Here is a 22282-nt window from a genome sequence, read left to right as displayed (position 1 = left end):
CTCATCTCTCTGTGTTAATTGTTATGCACCAAATCATCCAGACAAATGACTTGAATGTGCAAAAATATTTGGCAATGAAATAAACTAAATTCTGATTCTTGTATAGTATGTCATAAAAATATAATAGTTTAGTACGTGTTGTAAAAAGTGTCATAGTATAGTGTAGTCATAACAAATGTCATAAAGAACGTCATAGTATTTAAGAAAGAATTTCATACTTTAGTATGTCCTATAAAATGTTTTAAGAAATGTCATAGTATTGTATATCCTAAAAACTTTAATAGAAATGTTACAGTATAGTATGTCATAGTATAGGGTGTGAAAAATGATCAATAAAATGAGTGGTCTTGTGTTTGGGCTTCCAAATTTAAAATAAATAAAAATGTCATTATATTGTTGCTGTAAAGTATGTCATAAAAGAAGTCATAGTATATTCTGACGACAGAAGTCATAAAAAGATTGAAAAGAAATGTCATAGAAAGTCATTTTCAAAACCAGGGGCTGCCACCTGAAGGCATGACATTATTATTTTGTCATTAAAATGTCATTACATTGTTTTTGTATACAGTATGTCATAAAAAAAAAAGTCATAGAATAGTACGTTTAAAAATGTCAGATAATTAAGTGATATAATGAGCATATATCACGGTCTGAAGTGAGCTATTGCTTTTATAAAGTGGTTACCAAGTGTGGCAATATGAAAGAAAAATACACACTCCAATTCAAATAGTTTTTATTATTAAATAATGATGTTCAAAATAAAATAGTCGCACTGATCGATCCACTCCTCCAGAGTAAAGCTTTGTAAATTTGTTTCCCTTTAACACCGAATGTGTCGTCGCCGACATAATCTTTGATTACCGTAATTATGTCATAGTTTGCGCAATCGAAAAGATTTCAACGGTTTCTGAAAGCAGAGACTCTGCGCTTTACAGCATATATTGATTCATTACGGTAACTTCACTTACGGCCCTCCCGGAAGCCCGCGAAACAGCGCCTTTGTTCTGAGCGAATACACGCACAGCGCTGGAGACACTGACAACACCGCGGAGAAATGGAGCCGGAAAACAGAGGATTTAATTAAAATGGAAGCAAGACGGTATGTAAATCAACACTTGTATTGCGTGGTGACTTGTTTAGAACAGTGTACCAAGTCTGTAAGGTTGTACTAGGTGTGTAATTGTACTTCAATTAACTAACGGACGTAATTTAACAGCTGTAACGGTTGTAGCTTTTTCTCAGACGCGGAGGGATACTGACTTCTACCCGTGATATACGCTCATTATACCACGGCTAAGAACCAATCAGATTGCTTGATTTGACATGTCCGTTTTATAAATCATAATATAGCATGTTGAAAAAGGCCATAAAATACAGTTTGTCATGAAAAACTTCTTGTATAGGATGTAAAATAACCATAAAGTCATAGTATAGTGTCATTAAAAATGTCATAAAAAGTCAAACAAATTCACAGTATAGTACTTCATAAAGTCATAAAACACAATATATATAGTATGTATAAAAAATATGAAAAATTACAAGAATACAATGTTAGTTTTAAAATAATATACCATATATTATTATTTTTTAGTGTTAATCACCTCATCAATCACAAATACAAACTAATTCTACTTGCGAACCTACTACTGTGAAGCTCCTGTCAACAATATCTAATAGTGTAGTATGCCATAAAAACATTCCTATTTTATAAATATATATAAATATGTAAAAGTGACTTTGAGATGAACGTCTGCGTCGCTCCACAGCACCTCACATAACGTGTTCTACTGTCTCAGTTACTGTAATCTTAAAGGATAATCCAGACTTTACTTTCAAAAGTTCTCATTTAATAAAACTTCCAGGATCCGTTTGAGGTGAAAGACAATAACTTCAGAAACAGTCATTTACATAATTTAATGAAAATAAACTTGACATTGAACATTGGCAGTTTACACAGTATATGGTCATCTTTTACAAAACATTTCATTAAATATTTCCATCCACTGATCTCCTCCAGTGTTGAGTTGAATAGCAAACTGTCCTAGTGTAACGACTACACTATAAACAGCAGCTGTGGACAATATAGTCGGTACAAGACACTGCAAACACATTACAAAATATATGAACTACTCTCGTCACGAGTTGATGTCCCAACCTCTGTTGTGTTTATCTGCATCGCTACACAGCTGAACCCAAAACAACATAAATAATATTTCCACAGATTAACTTTATGTGATGACTCGACCGCATGTTCCATAAAAATGATCAGACGAAAACGTACAAAAAACAAATTAATTTAATTTAAAATGTAAAAAACTATAATTAGAAATGGAAGACAAACACTCGGTTAATATTTCCCTTTTTCAGCCTTACAGTGCTCAAAGAAGAATAAAATAATAATGAATACAAAACAATAAACTGATACAACATGTGAGCTTTAAAAAAGAAAAGAGGTGGAAATGAATGCTGTGGCACATCACAGGTAAACGGAGGACGCAGGTCAGCTGACAGTATAAAAGCTGCATAGAATCAATACCACAAATCTCTAATGTAGAGAAGACGACTTTGGAAGATCGTGTGATCGTTTCTGCTCTCAAGCAGAGTCTCATACTTCTGTTATAGTTCATTAACGTCTTCCATATTTCCCCAACGTTAACAAAAGCTCTGCTGTTTATTGACAAAATGATTTCACAGAGAAAACAGTTTGAATATGCGACTCTGTTCTCAAGTGTCTCAGTGCAAATCGTGAAGCATGGGCTCTTCTTCACTACCTTAAATTGGAGCAGGAGAGAAAACGGAGACCCAGACCCCGGTCTTTAGAAGAAGCACATACAGTTTCTGCTCCTAAACTACAAATCATTTTATATTTCTGCTGAACATCTTTCAATGTTTGTGATCGAGTCTTTTCTCATCTTTCAGGTTTCATTTACCAGAACAGAACAACAATAAACTAGCGTCACAGCGAACTCCACATGAGGACTGCAGCTAATAATATAATTCTATTATCCGTTAATCTGCAGATTATTTTCTCTTGGATTATTTATTTGATCAATAAAATAGATAAATTTGCTCATTTTAAATGTCCCTGTATTGAAAATTGCTTGTTGTGTTTGACCAACTGTCTAAAACATTTTCAAGTCCTCATATCTGAGAAGCATTAATGAGCCGTTTCTTTTTTCACATTTACATATTCAGTAGAAACCAAAGTTTTGAGAGACACATGGTTGATTTTAGTCTTTTCATGGAATTTGTTTACAGTAAAATCTAAATATCACCAGCTTTATGCTTTAAGTCCTCATGAACCTGAACTCCACCCAGTGCCGTAAGACTGGCCTTCCTTCATTCCTGACACGAGTTAGCTCCCCAGGCGAATGAAAGCTCTTCCTACTGGACGTTGTGCATCTTCCTGCAGCACTAGATGCACATGCATGCAGATGATTGGCTCAGATACATTTTGTTGAAACAACCCTGAACTTGAACCCTAAACTTTAAAGGGACAAAGACGACCTGAAACACCACGTCAGACCCGTCACTGAGTGAGCACCGTCAGCTCTTCTGCTCCATCACTGCAGTGCAGAAGAGGAACCCAGACTCCAAAATACAACAAAGTCCCTTTAACACACGAGAGAAAAACAACATCAGTGGAAGAACGTTGATGTGAAAAACCTCAAGATGAAGAATAAGAATAAAATATTTTTCTTCTTTGCATCATCTTCTCCGATTCTTCATCTGGAGGATTATTAGCAATACATTAATGTCACACATTTATCGTAGAAAAATACTATTACCCTCGTTACTTAGTCATAAAATAAAGACTCAGGATTGTGAAGCAAAAAGGCAAAGTGCAAAACAACAACAGAGGCTCTGCAGAGTGTTTGTGCCGTCGTTTGCACGGATAAAATGTTCCACTGTGTCCTGATGGTTTACAGCTGCTGCACGGAGAAACAACAGACACAAACATCTCGTCAGAAGTCTCCGTTTGGTTAAATATTTGTTACAGTAAAAACAGAATAAATAATATTTGAGTGAAAGGTAGTTTTTCTAAAAGGTAGTTCATGAACAGAAAGATCTTTTTGGTAGTCGATGTTTCACAGTGCAGACAGAACGAGGGAGTCTGTAGCTACGAGTTCCTCTGAGAAACAACCATGATGCCTTTACAGTCACCTTAACAACAACATCACAACAACATCACAACATCACGTCTCTACAGCTGCCATTATTAACACTTTGTCATTTATTTTCTTGATTGTTTGGTCTGTAAAGAAGTGATAAATAACCATCAATAAGCTCAAGTTAACATGTCCAACCGGCATTTCAAAACGCAAAGATATTTCATTTAATATCGTAGATGTTCACATTTGAGGAGCTTTAATCAGCGACGTGAAGCTTTTTTTTTTTTTTTAGATTAATTTTCCATCAATTGACTAATCAAACCATCGAGCCTCTGCTGCTGTGTGACGTCAGCAGAGTTGCGTTCCAGATCCATCATAATATCACAAGGTTTCCACGTCTTTGGGACGTTAAAGATGCTCAAAATGAAACTGAAACACCGTTTGCGTCGCCCGAACGAACGGGCAAAGGACGGCAGCATTTTACAGGTTGCATCTGAAGAAGCCTTGAAGAGAAGAGGCTTGGAATGCAGACCATCGCGGACATAGACTCTTGCAATGGGACACTGGTGCTTCTGTGACCTCTAAAGAAGCAAACAGGATGGGGAAACTCATGAAGAAACATGAAGACACGAGAAGCTGCAGCAGCGACAACAACAGTGATGGTTGCATCTGTTTCAGGGCGACCTGGAAGCTTCTCATCCCCGCAGCTTAAAGGACGCACCAGCTGATCGCTCACACCAAAGCAGCGAGGTGCCGGAACCACAACATGAGAGCCAGACGGAGGTCGAAACAGAGAAGAGGGGTCAAGACAAAGTCTCCAACTGCTGTTCTGACAGCGGCCCTGAGGCAAGGCACTTAAACATCTACGCGTGTGATACAGTGAAGAGCTGAGACGAAGCTCCACAGAATCAGAGCAGTGAAGACGAGACCGAGAGTCATGCTGATGATTCAGAAGCAGCCGGCTTAAATTGAATTCCACAAAAATATAACGACGTTGGCGATATCGTCGCTGTAGTAGCTGAAAACACTCACTAATATTATTACTATATTTAGGATGCTTTCAAATTAAGTGATTGTCAAATGCACAAAACTTTGTGTTCAGTCAGCGTCGGCACATTTACATCAAATTAAGAAACGTTACGTTTATGTCTAGCTTCTCAACGATCACAGTCTCAGTAACTTTGGCTCACGGCGCTGCAGAGGCAGTGAAACCTAAACACAGGAGACCTGAAGCACACAGACGTCTGGAGAACATCTTGCCCCGTGGCAGCGAGTCGATTGGGTGAGAGTTTGAAAATGTCTTTTAAAAAACGCACTTCTAGTTCGATTTTTGTTCGTCGGCCAATCACTCACGATTATACAACGCACGACTCAGAACTGCTGAACACAGCTTCACGTAAACTTACATTTATCTAAAAGGATCTAAATCTGTCAAGTTTGAACCAGCGATCCTTCAGAGTTCAGCAGACTTACTAACAGAGAGAGAAATACACATTTCCTTTGACAAAGGTTTTGAGCGTTGTGATGAATTTGACCTTCAGCGATCGTCCTAAGACTGAAACCATCGAGCACAGTGTGTCGTCATCGAGGGAGGATGCTCTGTGTGTGGCCGTGCTGTGGAGCACTGCTGTCGTACTGCCGTCACAGTGTAGCTGAGCTTTGGTGACTGCATTGTGAGCAGGGAGGGGGGGGAGGGGGGGGGGTACCAGTGCCTTAGTCGCTCTGAGCCAGGCATCACGAGGACCTGTCCGTGCCCTAGCTACGACCGCTGCACCAGCTTTCTGTAATGTGGCATGACTTTGCTCTCAGGGAGGTAGAGCGCCATCTCCAGGGCGACGAGGATGGTGAACTCAAACGTGATCAGCTCCCTCCTGCCGATCCTGAAACGCTCCTCCAGTTTCTGCGGAGACACACAAACACAAAGCGTGAGAGACGGACATGACGCTTTCCTTCTACACGTCAGATCTTTCTGATTAATTGTGTAGCTTTGATGCTAAAGTCAAGTTCTGAGGAGCCACACTTTACAAAACACAAATATAAAGTCTTCAGTGTTGCAGCTCGTGGAAAACAAGGCGTGTTAGAGACGTGATCACTCAGAGGTTTCCATATCAGCCGACGTATACGCAGATATATATGCGGGACAAGTTGGGATGTGATGACAACAACACTGCTGAGGTCTGAGAGTCGTGTTAAACCTGCTGAGGTAGATCAGCTTCACAAACACCTGAGCAAGAGCAACATGAGCTGACTGACAGGCAGAGGTAACCACCATGATCCTACTGTGTGTGTGTGTGTGTGTGTGTGTGTGTGTGTGTGTGTGTGACTTACATCAATGAGGTGTTTGACCTCCTGTTTCTTGAGGTCACTGCTGATCTTTGCAGCCAGTAGGATGCACGCAGCTGACACCAACTTTCTGTAAAACAACAACAGTAACAGGAGACGCGATGATGAAAACTATTTAGTATCCAACAGTAACATGAAGTTAAACAATATTAACAGACAACACCTAAAGCTTATTCCCACGTCTTCGTCCTAAAGCTTCTCATTTAGATTAAACTGTCCATGATAGTGATACATGTGGCGTCACAAGAATAATATCTGTATTCAGTGTGAAGGTCTGGTGAGAGCAGAAGTCTGTTCCTGCGTACAGAGACGTTCCTCGAGGATCAGATGATGAAGTACCTGTTCTGTTTGTTTAGTCGACCCTGCAGCACCAACTTCTCAAAGTAGACGAACGCCATCGCGATGGTGACGGGCTGCATGTCGCAATCCTCCCCGACTACTCTCATCTCTCTCTTCAGACTGCGAGACAAAGAGTCACAAAGTCAAAGTTCTTATTGTGACAGTTTCTGCAAAGTGCAGACACACACATTAAGTTTATTCTATTGTCATAATATTACAATTGCTGAGTTTTAGAGTCCTTAGAAGCATCGAGTTTACCTGCGTATCTTGCTGAGGGTGAGTTTAATGTGAGGACACTTCTCCTTAAACGTCTCGTTCATGTCTTTCTTCAGATCAGAGGGTTTGACGTATTCTATTACCGTCGTCTGGAGGATAAAACACGAGAAGGTGCAATAAAAAGGGGACACTGACATTGCTTCACTCTGAGCACATTCATGCCTGTTCATGTTCTGCATCTGTATGTAAAACACTAATCAGTGCTGAGATGGTGTCTGTGCACAACCTGCAGTAATGTAGGTCATAGTGGCAGTATAGAAATGATGTTTCCAGGTATGTTGGGGAGTAAAGACACACACGATCTTCTCTGATGGATTTATATCGTGCGTGTCAAAGGTTTTTAATTCATCCGAGTGGAGGGATGAAACTAAGCTGATGCCTATAGGATAATTACATAGACGTGTGTGTGTGTGTGTGTGTGTGTGTGTGTCTTCTCAGAGTAGTGATTCTTCTGTCCTCAGAGGTCTATAATCCTTCTCTCTCTCTCTTCTTTATTTTCTCTCCTTCACTTTGTCATTCTGCTCATTGTTCTGCATCAACATAGAAGCAACAATATAATTAGAATGAAGCTTATAAAAGTTATTTTCAGCGTCTCACCATGTAGGAGGCGAAGATCAGCACCCGCTTGTGTTTCCCACATGGCCACTGGGGGTCACTGAGGAGGTTAGGGTCGTAGTCGGTCACATCTTCCAGAGCTGAACACACGCACACACACACACACACACACACAGTCAAGTCAGTGGAACTATAATATAATAATCAGAGACCTCCCTGTTTAGTGGGTGAGAGCTGATGTAGGCACTTAAGTTTTAAAAAGAGGTAGAATATGTGGAACAAAAAAAGGTCTGCTGGTCTGATATTCTGTCACTATTAATATGTTATACTATATCACTACTACATATCTATCTATCTATCTATCTATCTATCTATCTATCTATCTATCTATCTATCTATCTATCTATCTATCTATCATATATACTTCTTATTTATTTTTACTTTCTCTATTTATCTGAACTTTCTTTCAGTTTTTCTGCTGCTACAACAACTGAACGTCCCCTCAAGGAATCAATAAATGTTTTTCTAAAAGTCTGTTCTGGATGTTTACGGCTCAATCAGTGGAGCCGTGTTTTACAAGATGTCAACAAGTACTGAGGTCGGTGGGATTCATTCAATCTATTGATTGATTTGATTTGTATAAATATATTATTGTCCCTTATGACAGATGTCATGCAGAAGGAATCCCCAGAGATGTTGCTCCCATTCTGAGCGCTCTATACGAAGACCACAAACATCTCAGTGATGTGTTGAGCTGAGCACAAAGAGGGGACGCGGGAGGAAACCGCCGGCCTGGCTGCACTTCAAAGTCTCTTCAGTTCATGTTGCCTCACGCTAACGCCTTTAACTCATGGAGAAATAAATAAAACTACACGTTGTGTGATGAGCCGCGAGCTCTCACACGCACACACACACACACACACACACACACACACACACACCCGGAATCTGCAGTGAAGTTGACGACGTCACACGGTTTCATAACGTTCAACAAAACCACGTGATCGGATATTTTTGTGATGCGTTCGCCAACTAACACACGGCGGCTCTGAGAGTCGAGACCGAGAGACGTCACGAGACACAAAACTGCTACAAACACACACACGTGCACTGCACAGATTTAACACACACACGTGCACTGCACAGATGTAACTCTCACACACACACGCACTGTACAGATGTAACACACACGTGCACTACGCACTGTACAGATGTAACACACACGTGCACTGCACACATGTAACACACACACACACATGCACTGCACAGATGTAACTCACACACACGTGCACTGTACAGATGTAACACACACACACGTGCACTGTACAGATGTAACACACACACGTGCACTGCACAGATGTCACACACACGTGCACTGCACAGATGTCACACACACACTGCACATATGTCACACACACGTGCACTGCACAGATGTCACACACACGTGCACTGCACAGATGTCACACACACACACACGTGCACTGCACAGATGTCACACACACACACACACACAGATGTCACACACACACACACACACACACACAGATGTCACACACACACACACACACACACAGATGTCACACACACACACACACACAGATGTCACACACACACGTGTTGTGTTAATGAAAGGTTCCGGATTACAGAGAGGTTTGGAGGCTAATACAGGGTCCGTCACTGCGTGTGTGTACATACACACGTGTTTAACATATAAAGATGACATTCCAGCACAGCTGCAAACTCTCTTCATCCCTTCGTCCTCTAATCTCGTCCCTCCAACCTGTGTTTGTTTTCTCTTCCTCTCTTTACATCCTTCCTCTTCTTCTACATTTTCATTCTTTCTCTCTGCACCACTCTGACTTTACTTCCTGTATCCATAAGGGCCGTACGACCACTGACGTATGCGAGAACATTGTTGAAGATCGCGATAATGATATTACAGATATTAAAGTCTTCTCAGTTCTGCTGCACTCAGTAAACTGCAGAAATACAACAAACTGCTTGTTGGATAAAAAAAAGGAAATTATTTCCAACGTTTTTTATTGAACTGAACAAAAAAAGGCACCAATAATAAAAAAGAAAGAATGATAGTTACATTATAAAGCGCAGTTTTCTCTCTGAACTATCTTCAGTCTCTCCAGATGTGTTTATCCTGCAAGTTGACAGTAACGACTTCAATGCTCTCTTACTTCGTCTAAATGCAGGGACACCATCAACCCTAAATATGACTTGATGAAATAGAATAAATCTAACGTTTAGGGGAATGGAAAGGTACATCAATGCTATATATATATACTATGCTATATTATTGTGTGTGTGTGTGATACCTAAGTCCAGTCCCACGGTGCTGTTCAGTCTGCTGGGGGGGCAGCTCCTGCCCGGCATGCTGTGAGTGCTCCTGGAAACAGGAATCTGCAGAGTCAGGTCGCTGGTCGACGACGGCTTCTGCCTCTCCAGGGCGTTAGTGGGGTACAGGAACTGGGCGTACGACACCGACTGAGACAGAAAGAGAGAGACGAATCATTAGGATCTGAACACATGAACATAACAACATCTACATGCGTGTGTGTGTGTGTGTGTGTGTGTGTACGCTGTGTGTTTATCTACCCTGCCGTAGGTGTCCAGTTGAAAGCCCTCCAGCCCCGGCAGCATCTCCAGGGTGGTGGAGATGTTTCCAGACGAGTGCCTTCTCCTGGTGTGGTTTAATGTAGGGTCGCTGCAGAGAGAGACGGTGCTGGTTACAGACACTGGAGTCGTTCCAGCAGGTTAACCAGCGGGAATTTAAATTGAGGACAACTCAGATGATTCACAACGTGAGGAATCAGGATTCAGAACACTGCAGCGCTTTGAGAGACTGACAAAGTGATGCGAACGTCGAAAAGCTGATCATTTTTACAAAACTGAAATCTCAAATCTTGTGAACTCAATCAGAAGGACGGAAATAAACAATATAAATCATCATATTTTACTCAACCAAAAGTTAAGATGAACAACCAGACAAGTTGCAGTTTACATCCATGTCTGTCAAAATTGTTCATCATTTTATCCGATTACACTTTTGTGGGAAGTTGTCACAACTTGACCTTTGACCTTTGTCCACCAAAATCCAATCATTTCATCCTTAAGTCCAAGTTGGAAGTTTGTGCCAGATTTGAAGAACCTCCGTCAAGACGTTCCTAAGATGTCGTGTTCACTAGAATAAGACGGACAAACATAAAAACATAACGCCTCATGCAGGCGCGGAGACATAACAAGATAAAGCTAAGATTAAAATGAAATAAAGCCTATTGATCAGATTCTTGTCCTCCAGAAGATAAACAGCTCTGTCCTCTAGCACCACCTTCAAGACAAACTTTACATTTTGAACCCCACCTCTGCAGACTCTGGGTGCTGCTACTGGAGCTTAGTTTGAAGACCAAGTCATTATTTTACAATGGCTTTGATCTTGTATTGGCTAAAAACACAGACATATGACCTATCGGAGATAATCACAGACACAACTATGCAGATACACATGTTTTTGAAAATTGTTATCATCCTCTCTACGTCCCCCAGGGCGGAGCATTTCGAGGTGACTAGGACGTGTGGTGTCCTGTGAGTGAAAGGTCACTTCCCACCACAGCCACATGTTCTGCTGAAGCTTCAGCTACAAGATAACATTTTTAATGTGATGCCTGAGCTCACTTCCTCTGAGGGAGAAGAAACAATACCAAGAAGATCAGTGTCGCTGCCTCAAGTACTGAATGTGTGTGTGTGTGTGTGTGTGTGTGTGTGTGTGTGTGTGTGTGTGTGTGTGTGTGTGTGTGTGTGATAGAGAGAAAGGGATTAGGAGAAGTTTATATAACTAACATCTGTATTTTAAGCTGTTTGTTTATACAGTATCTGTATTTGTATTTGTGTGAGTCAGAGAGAATAGCAGAACATTATTAGTGTGTGTCCTGCTTCAGGTTATCTATAAATATGTTTATGAAGATGTATGGGAAAGTGTGTGTGTGTGTGTATGTGTGTGATGTTGTCCTCCCTAAGCAACCTTTTTCTCTCTCCCTTTTCTTAATCTCCCAGTGAGGAGATCACATGATTTCTTCCCTCCAGCCTGACACCTGAACGTGTGTGTGTGTGTGTGTGTGTGTGTGTGTGTGTGTGTGTGTGTGTGTGTGTGTGTGTGTGTGTATCACCTGAGGTAGAAGCTTTCTCCGTAGGGCAGAACAGAGAAGGCAGCACACAGAGATCTCTTCGCACAGATCAGCACGATCCTGAAAGTCAGACAAACGCACACATTAGTGGTTATGTTGTTATAACATCTGCCATGTTGACTGTTTACGGATGAAAAAGAGCAGGATCAACTTGGCAACATTGTCAAGGTGAACAGGGAGCAGCAGCTTTTCACATTCTCTAAAGTAGAGCAACATTAAGACTCGTGTCTCTCAGGTGAAGAACGTATTCCTTGGTACAGGCTGCTTAGTGAGGACAACATGACTCCACATTAATCCTGATCGATGTTTTCACTTTGTGTTCCGATCTCAATCTCAACTGTTGTTTCTGACACGTGAGTAACATCTGTAACAATCTCTAGTGAAGTGAACTTTGGTTTCTTTCTCAGGTCGACACTTAATAAAAGCGTTCCAACATGCGAGACATCTGGCAGTACCTCAGTGTTATTACACGAGCATATTAAAGCAGTTAAAACATGAAGCGACAGATGTTTTATGTAAAAATGTTAAACGCACGCACACGACACTTTCCTAAAATCGAGCCAAGTGTTCCACATGCACCTTTACCAGGTTTAATATCTAAGTGCTATAATGGGCTTTCTATGCATCAGAGTATGTGTTGGTGTATTTTGTATTGCACATCCTCTGGAGTGTAACTCCCCGTGAAGCAGAGAGCGCACGTCGCTCGCCTGGCTCGTGTCTCAGAGGAACATGTTTACAGTCATTATCTTTGGCTCAGGCACCAAAGAGACAGGAAGATGCTTCACAGGGTGTGAAAACATAAACACACTTATCTTTGAGTGGATCGTGTTTGTGACGATGAAACATTTATACACACTTGTCCTAAATGCAGCCACTAGAATACCTCATCATCGCCCTCGAGTTCCCCCTGAACGCATTAAACATTGAAGACAGTTTGAGCTCCTCAGAGGTTGACCAAAGAAATAACATCAAGTCAATCCTGAGGCTGTCGGCGCCGAGACACCGAGCGGCTCTGCACTTAATCACAATACTGGCAGAGGAAAGCCAAATCTTATAACCCGCTACAGAGACTGCACTCTTACACACAACTTCATTTTCATCCCATGCTGCTTTATTTGGCAGGGACAACGGACATCATTGAAGAACAAGTTTCCCAGATAGGTTTCTTACTTCTGTCTAAGGTGAGACTCGTGGAACGAGATGCACAGCGATGGGGGTTGGACTCCGAGTGGAACATGGTATTGGCTGTACGGCCCCTGTAGATGTAAGGCCGGGTCAGGACAGGATGCAAGAGGAACTAGAAACTAGATTTGAGGAGCTGTGGATGAGCAGTGAGTCTGATCACACATGCATGTTTAATTAGGATTCGTTATACTTTAATCTTAATAAATAGACATAATCTTATCTTGGGGCTGTTACTCATCATCCCGGGAGGTTGAAGTGTTTGATAAAGTGATTCATCATTAAAAAGAGACACTAAATTAAGTGCTGTGGTTTAACGTTTAGAGCCTAATATGTAGAAGTGTGCTGGAAAAATCAATGTGAATATATTATTACTACATTAATATAACTTCCAACTGTCCTCCTCTGTCTGTCCCATGAGACAGAGGAGGACAGTTTGGATTTAATGTTGTTGTTGGTTGTGTGTGACATTGACACACACACACACACACACACACACACACACACTGATCCATGGGAAAGTAAAGAGCAGGAAGTTGCCAGGGAGTTCAGCGGACAGCATCCCAACAGACCTGCTGGATACATGACTCTGCTGGGGATTCGGTCGCCCCCACACAGCCATCCGTCACCACACATTTCATAACACTGCGGGGACATTATACCACGGTCACCTTAAAGAACAACACCAGACTAATTCCACTGGGAACTGGAGCTACTGAGCTAATTGCCCACAAAAACAGAGTCAAACATCCAGTTATCTTTTTAAATAAACTCTACGACGGTGCAGAAAACATTCAGCCATGACCAACGGAGCAACTGTGACAAGTGATTTTATTTATCTGGAGAAAGTTCAGTACACAGGATGAATGCTCTACTGCAGTGTGTGTGTGTGTGTGTTTGTTTGTTTGTTTACCGAAGGCTGTTTTGGTTCAGTAATTACTCCCTTTATTAACAGGCTTAAGGCAAAGTCACAGTAGGTCTAAATGTGGGATTTATCCTAAAAACAATAATTCCACAAGTGGTACTTTGTCATACTTGGTGACCCATTGAAAATCTCCCATGACCCAACGAGGATTCAGGCCAGAGTCACTTTTACTTTCCTCTGGACGCTGCTGGCGCTTCTCCTTGATGACACGGTAACTTGGCTGAGCGACAAACTACAGCTCTGCTGCTCTCAGCCGGGTCTATTCTAAAACAATCAGTCTATAATTATCTGATGAGTATGTGTGTGTTCCCTTTACCCAGAGGTCTGAGTCACATACCTGTCAAGGAAGGACAAGAATACAATAGAGGAAGAATTGCACAGAATGACACAGACAAGACAAACCTTTACCTCCACCCGAGGAGTAAAGGCCGAACACTTCAGCGTGTCAGCTGATCAGAGTTATGACCCCTATGACCTTTAAGAAAACCCAGCAAAACAATCACCTATAAATAGATAGATCATGTTTATATTACTGCTTTTACTCTTTAATATTAAACTGATCCTTTGGGATGTTAAAGACAACAACTACAGAAGAATGTGTGTGTCCCACCTGCTGCCTCTTGTGTCGTACTGCTTCATGTTTTTGATGAAGTGGATCTTCTTGGTGTGTCGAGGTTTGGGAGAGCCAGAGAGGTTACGAGTCCTACAGAGACAAAGAGACGGACAGATTAATGAAGGGCATCGCTCTCATCTCAGTAAACCATGAAATGGATGCCAGAGGACACATTTGAGTAAAACATTCATAAAACATAACTTGTACAAAAACAAACAAACAAAAAGACACGCGGCATAGAACCATTCTTCTTTCAGACACGTCAGTACTTTCTCATTACACGTGTTAGCAGACATCAACACACACATGCACCCAGTGAGGCTGTGTGTGTGTGTGTGTGTGTGTGTGTGTGTGTGTGTGTGTGTGTGTGTGTCTCTCCTGAAGCCAGATTGTGTCCTTGTGGATTAAAACAGACCACGACGTGAAAGCAGGCCAAGAGCTCAACTCACAGCAGTTAGTTATAAAACATTAAGACATCAGCATAGAGACACGCACACACACACACACCCTAAAATGTCCTGTTATGCGCAGTGTGCATTTTAAACACAGCCCTTCATGTGCATATGTTGTAAATGTATACAGGAAACCATTTATGTGACAAACCAAAATAGATTTGCCCCTAAATCAAAATTTTACTTTTTCAAATATTTTTATCGAAACAATGAAGTCATCACTATTTTATATTATAATCAATATATTGCACAGGCACGTGTGAATAATAACACAACATGTAGTTTTAAACAAACACAATACAAGCAGATTGGAACCCAAACCCCGGAGGGAACCAGAACACAGAGACCTTCTGCTGAGAAACAGAACTGTTATACAACTGTACTGTGGGGACACACACACACACACACACACACACACACACACACACACACACAGTAGGAACACATATGCGCTCAAACACATGCTTACAGACTGAGAAAGACACACGGCATCTGTTGCTGCTTTTTTCATTTTTATGGCTGACCTGGTGATATCACACACACACACACACACACACACACACACGTTGGAGAGCTGTGTGCGTCGGTGATGCGATGCACTAGTGACTTCTGGGTAGTGAGATGAGTCTCCTCATTCAGTGACGTTGACTTTCAGGCTTTTTAACAGGAAGCCCTTTGGTTCTTTAACGTTCACATTCCTCGCTAAAATATTGATCTTTTTATAAACAGTTGTAATTTAGTTGTTTAAAATTAGTGTTACAATTCACTAAATCCACATTGCAAAGCGTAACATTACCGAGGTGTCATGATTCAATAAGGCAACAATAATATTGTTGGACTATGTTTTTGACAGATGTCATCTCATTGGCTGTGATCAAATCAGCACATGGTCTAAAATGACTCCAGCAGCAGCAGCAGCAGCGCAGCCTGCAGCTGTGAGCACAGAACATAGTTCAGTCTGTGATGGACACGTGCATGTGAGTTCTGCTTTGCATCGAAAGCTGACCAAGGCTCTGCCTCTTCACTTCAGGTCCCTCTGACTCAAAGAGTGGGGGCTTCTTCCTAGAACAACCGTTGTGCTCCCACATTGCTTGATTGTCAGCAATGTGGGAAATATTTAAGATTAAATAGAAGTAAATGTTGATCATTCAGCCTCCTCTGGATACAAATACCAGACCCAGAGCACAACAGTCCCAACTGTCACTTAGTATTAGACACTAGTGTTATTACACCAAAAGAGAAATCTATTTATAGCCTTATGATTCTATCTTCTGTAGTTACTGTAACCACGGTGACGTGATCTTCTCACCATTTCCACACAGGAACCATTCCGGAAAGTTGTGGAATGTTTCTATGGTGTGGGAATGGAAAGAACCCATTGGTCAACGATACCCCGGGTGGATGACGATGGTGGAGTTTAAGTTAAAGACCAATATGGCGGCACAGGTGGTGACAGGGACACATGTTCCTTATTGCAGCCAGCACACCGGGCTCTGCTGAAGTGCCTTTGAGCATCCCTGTTTTCTTAGCTTGGAGGCTTCCGTTAGGAAAACACTGTAGTCATAAACAGTGTCTAGATAAGAGTGATGTCTGCTGTCAGTGCAGTCTTTACAGAATGTGTCCCAGTATCTGAACTGTGGATCTGCAGCCTCATTATCTGACCAGTGGCCCATTTCCATGAGAACCAGCCTGTGACGTCTCTCTGGGACGCTGTGGGAAGTTTCCCTTCTGTGGGAACGGAAGACTCCAGTCTGCCCTTTCCCTCGCTGCAGAGTAGGACTATGCTGATGATGAGGACACCCTACTTTTAGACTGGGAAGGACTTTCTGAATATATGACATTATTCTGTGAATGTTGTTGCCACTAAACTAAAAAAGGTCAACAGACCGTAACAAAAACAGCAAAGCCTCTTCTACACTGCCGTCACATTGGGTTTAGCTGATGGCCCTTTCCACAGAAGCGTGTCCCGTCTACCAACAAACAAAAGAATGAATACATGAATACTACATTTCTTCTCACACTGGTGAAAGATGAATAGAAGAGAGTTTTAAACGAACAACACCTACACCTTTAATGTTTTAATGTTCAGATTTTGTGATATTACATCTGAAGTTGTGTTAGTTAACGAATGCTGTTGAATGTATTTAGTGTTTATGAATCATAACACGGGATTATTCACTTTATCATGAGCTGATCATCACAAATTATAAAACTGACAAATATACAAAACACATTTCAAACTTAATTCTTTGTCACATAATATACATTTAGAGGATAATGTCATAAATAATAATAACTTTTCTCCTAAATGTATATATTTTATACAGAGTATATATCTTATTTATATATAGTACATTTATATTTTAAGATTTTATATTTCTGCATCAGCACCACGACACCTTTAAATATTTATGCCCACTTATTCCGTGTTACAGTAAGCCAGTACAAACGTTTAAATTGTACATTGTATAGCTCGAGATGACAATAAAGTTTTTATATTGATTGAAATGCTGCTTCACTGCATCTCTATTTTACTGATCTATTATTTTATTAGTTATCCATACAGATGTTGTTTTCATTATTACTATGGATGCATTTTTGTCAGTACCCCTTACCTAGAGTTTGGGACACATACCGCTGATCGTATCAGAGCTGTGAGCAGAAACGATGGCGAAGGAACAAAGCGTGCGTCGGGCGGCGCTCCCCTCTGCTGCCCTCGTTTTACATCTCTCTTCTGTATTTCCATTCGTTTTCCATTTAGGTCATTTGAGACTATTTGTGGATCGGGGGTTCCTGAGCTGATGATTCAAACCTTTGTTATTTACGGGCGTGAGTGTGTCGGTGTTGGATTAATAGCTTTTATAGAACTTTTTGCTCAGCTACTTAAATTAAATACAAATTGTATTGTATATTTCATGCTACTTTACTACATTTTGGTGGCAAATATTGTACTTTTATCTGACAGCTTTAGTTACATTGAGAGTCTAGATTAAAAATATAATCAGAATAAATGATGTATAGATGAAGCAGTATATAAAGTAGTGACAAGTAGTCCCAGCGTGACAGCATCTAGAGTACATTGTGATGCTAAGACTTGTACTAGGACTTCCAACATGGTATTCCTGCTTTAACTTCACTAAAAGATGTGAATACTTCTTGCGCCACCGACTAATAGTACTTGATTTAAATATTAAGAGAGCACAGCACCTACTGCATGTTGCAGGGACTTCCAAACACCATCAACAGCTCCGTTAACATCGCACTGGAAACAGTGACTCTGCATGTCAGCGCCCAGAACCAGCTGCAGGCCTGTTTTTGGGGACTGTAGTGACGGATTTTTCTAGGACGCAGATTCAGTTTGAGTCATGAACAACACCCAGAGTTACACTAATAATAGCTGGTGTTGTTTTAGTTTAAAATAAACCAGGGCAGCGCACTGTCAGAACTGTAGGCTTAAAATAGTATAACAACGTTTGTGGGATGTTTTTATTCTTCCTGTTTCTTTCTTTGTTCACTTGCTCCATTTTCTCCTTCGCATAAATCATAACTTCTTCCTCCTTCTCTCTTCTAGTCCATCTACCCGTCTCTTTAAATCCGTAATATTGTTATTTCTTTGCACAGTTAAAGACTGACCACACTGAACTATATATGTTTATAAAAATGTCTCATTTCTAGCTCAAACATACGTATATTAAGCGTTTTTTAGCTGCTTCCATTTGAGTTTTTACTCATTTTTAATGTGCAATATGCACATTAAAAACAGGTGATTGGAGGTAATTACATAAAGACATAAATCCTCTACTCCCAAAGTGTTGATCTTAAATCCTCCAGAATCACCAGGGCTCCTTTCCCGTCAATGGGATGGATTTCATCTCTCCTCGTATCAAATCGCACCACAAATTAATTTATTATTATGAGTTCACAATAAGTTTACCAGGTGTACAACGTGGCCTCTTCATCACCTGGACAAATCAAGTGAGCTAAAAAGTGTAACTGCATGATGTCACTACCATCTTCCTACATTCATTTCTCTCTCTCGCTCGGCTGTCACAACACTACAAAGGAAACTAATAATCGTCTTAATGTCACTTTTAACTCTTCACTAGCATCTTCATTTCATTCTAAAATTAAAAGAGTTATAGGTTTTCAAAAACCCACTTCCTTCCTTTTTTCCTACACTTTTACAACACACTTCCTAAAATGACAATATGAAAGTGAAATTCTGTGCTGATGATCTCCATACAGTGATGGCAGGGTGGTGTCGCACTAAGTCTCTGTCCTGCTGTGTCCTCCAAGATCAATGATATTAGCTCTTGCTATACCTCGAGGAGCGCACTGACAGCTGCTTCCTCCTCACATACAGCTTCCACTGATGAGAGGCAGAGTGGTTTAGCTCAGAATAGACTCACACACACGCACACACACACAGACAGACACCACTGGCTTACATCAACACACACTGGCCTAATCTTTATCTGCAAATCTCTTAAGTTTTTTTTGTCTGGAGGGACAAGAATCAATATTAATTTAGGTCGGCCACCATGTTTGTTTTAGACACCACAGAAGTTGTTGTAGTTGCAATCTTTGAATGCCGTTTTATCCACTTTGAATATGGTAACAATGCACAATTGTAAACCCCTAACACCCTGTAAAGAAATACTGATTCTGTCCTGCATGTTTTAAAGTGTGGCTGTAGTCACTGACCCATGATCAGACTAGTTCCACCAATCAGTTAAAGACGGGCTCGGACTAAAGGAGTTTTATCACCACTCCCGACATTCGCAGTAGTGTCTTGTCCGGGACCTCGGCCGGCACAGATGTTCGGCACAGATGTTCGGCACAGATGTTCTGCACAGATGTTCGGCACAGATTATCCGGTAATGTGATGGGTTGACCGAGTCGTAAGCCTCCCGAACTGTTCGCAGACTCATTGTGGCCGATAATTTTAAACATATTTGATATTTACGAGTTAAAATCTGGACGATTACGTCATTACTCGCCGAGCCGGACCAAAAATAGCCAATGACAGAGACAAGCCGGAGCAGCTGACCGTGTTGTCAAACAAAAGGTCAACGGTAGCCCTTGAGGCTAACATTAGCGAGCAAATGTTGACAGATATTAAAGCTTGTAGCGTGTACATGTTTGAGATTAGAGAGAATACCATCTGAAGTTACATACATGTCTTGCACATTAACTTTCTTAACTCATTGGAAAAGAGCTACAAATGCACAGATTCAATTTGTTGGATAATATTGGTACCAAAGGTTATGTAGCCTAATTAAGATTTGCACAGGTTTATAAAAAGGATATTGGTTTATAACTTAGAGTTAAGACGTAGTCGTGTAGTCACAGCCTCACATTCATTTACACATACTGCAGCAGGCAGACAGGATCAGGCCAAATTACTGCCAGATCGGATCAGTAATCATGCTTTTGGACAAATCGGTTAGATTTTTGGCATGCCAGAAAATGTAGTCAGCCGTCTTACTGTTTCAGCAGTTCCAATTTGCCACATGGTTGCTGCCAGAACAGGTTACTTTCAGTTCATAGAAGAATTGCACAAAGCAACGCTGCCTTTCTCACTTTGTCAACGACACTGAACGGTCAACTGATCCGCACAGTGTGAGCATAACAGTCCCATGTTCTGACTGTACAGAAAGCATTATTACAATGTGTAGTAGTGCGTTAATAAACGTACAAGAATGATTAAAACTTGTAGAGTCTGCTAAGCTTTGAACAGTTCCACACACAGAGAGGCTTTTAGGGAAGTTGTGTGTTGTGCTCTCTCACCCTCTGTCTGTGCACACACTTAAATCCTTACTACGCACACATGCACAGACTTTGTCATTAACCAATCATCAACCATAGATTAAATGTTCTGTAGTCTAAATCCTCATCCTACACACACACACACACACACACACCAAGAGTGTGTAAGAACAGTGTGTAAGAACAGTCTGTCCACAACTCTGACATTGACTGGCGGATGCTGGACGTTCCACAGATTACACTACATGGACTTCAGACTGACACACACACACACACAGACAGACAGACAGACACACACACACAGACAGACAGTTGTGTGTCTTGAGTCACCAGATTAACAGACTTCTGCTTCTTCTTCTGCATGATTTAGCAAACATTTCTCCCCCTCTTCAGATTTCTTTCTTCATAGAAACAAAGCTGAACTTGTTTCTGTTGATGTTTCTGGCACACCTAACCCGTTTGGTTCAGTTTATATCATAACAAGCGGTCGACTTGCATTCTAATGTTACTAAAAACACTCATAATGCTTACATGTTATATGATATGAGACGTGAGTCTACTGGCATCCACCCACAGTACTGTTAGGGCTAATGAATATTTTCATTATCAAGTGATGTGCTAGTTTCTTTTCTGGATTAATCTATTCATATCTAGTATAGAGTAGAGAACATACATCTAGACCTAGTGGCCATCGCAATTTCCCAGAGGCCAAGGTGACATCTTCTACTTGCTGGTTGTTAAAACCAACAGTCTACGATAACGATAACGATAATAAACAGAAAAACAGCCGATTCTCACATTTAAGAAGCATTTTTGATTGATAAATGACTTAATTGAAGAATACATTACGAGTACATTATTGATGAATTCACTTTCTGTTGATCGATAAACATTTCATCGTTTTAAAAGAACACTAAACTATTATATTAGAGTATTATTCACTCTGCTGTCAAACATAATGCTGCATCTTTACTCTCTGACCTGTATATAACTGACAGACACCAAACTAAGCTGTGTACCGGCAGATTGTATCTTTGATAGATTATTGTGTATAATCCAGCTCTGTTGTCACCACCATTATAATCCTAATGTGACATAACCCGAGTGAGGTGTTTACGTGACTGACCAGATTAATTTAATCTGGTTATAATGGAATTATCTGAGTGTGTAAACAAGCTGTATGAATATGAAGAAGGGCATTACACACAACCACAGGAAGACCTGTGCGTGGTCAGTTTACACTGAGGGCGCACTTGAAAAACTCCCACACTTGAATTTTCAGACTGTTTTCTAAAGTAATCCACAATGAACTCTCATGATCATACAGTTCGTCAACCTTTACAGACAGGGTCATCATCATCATCATCATCATCAGGGGTTCATAATCATAAGGAAACCTTTCGTTTCAAAACAATAAAGATGGAGGGTCTCAGAGGAGCCATGGATTTACAGTTAGCCTGGGCTAGCTTGATGCTTTTAAGAGCTTCAGTAACGCGACATTTATGCATATGGAGTCTGGCAAC

The 22282-nt window shown here is 40.9% G+C and overlaps 1 protein-coding gene across 1 annotated transcript; it reads right to left on the bottom strand.

Annotated features, from left to right (window-relative positions):
• Positions 1–1899: 1899 nt before the first annotated feature.
• LOC115010963 (CDK5 and ABL1 enzyme substrate 2-like) lies at positions 1900–16319 on the bottom strand. Its single transcript, XM_029435895.1, has 10 exons — positions 16300–16319; positions 14536–14628; positions 11801–11878; positions 10233–10341; positions 9953–10121; positions 7668–7765; positions 7053–7159; positions 6795–6914; positions 6441–6525; positions 1900–6012 (listed from the first exon to the last, which is right to left on the bottom strand). The coding sequence occupies exons 1-10, from the start codon at positions 16317–16319 to the stop codon at positions 5872–5874; spliced, it is 1020 nt and encodes a 339-aa protein (XP_029291755.1). The 3' UTR covers positions 1900–5871.
• Positions 16320–22282: the final 5963 nt, after the last annotated feature.

This window comes from Cottoperca gobio, chromosome 7 (genome assembly GCF_900634415.1).
Source record: "Cottoperca gobio chromosome 7, fCotGob3.1, whole genome shotgun sequence".
Lineage (NCBI taxonomy): Eukaryota > Metazoa > Chordata > Actinopteri > Perciformes > Bovichtidae > Cottoperca > Cottoperca gobio.
The sequence above is the reverse complement of the archived record's forward strand: the minus strand, read 5'-3'. Positions and strand labels throughout refer to the sequence as shown.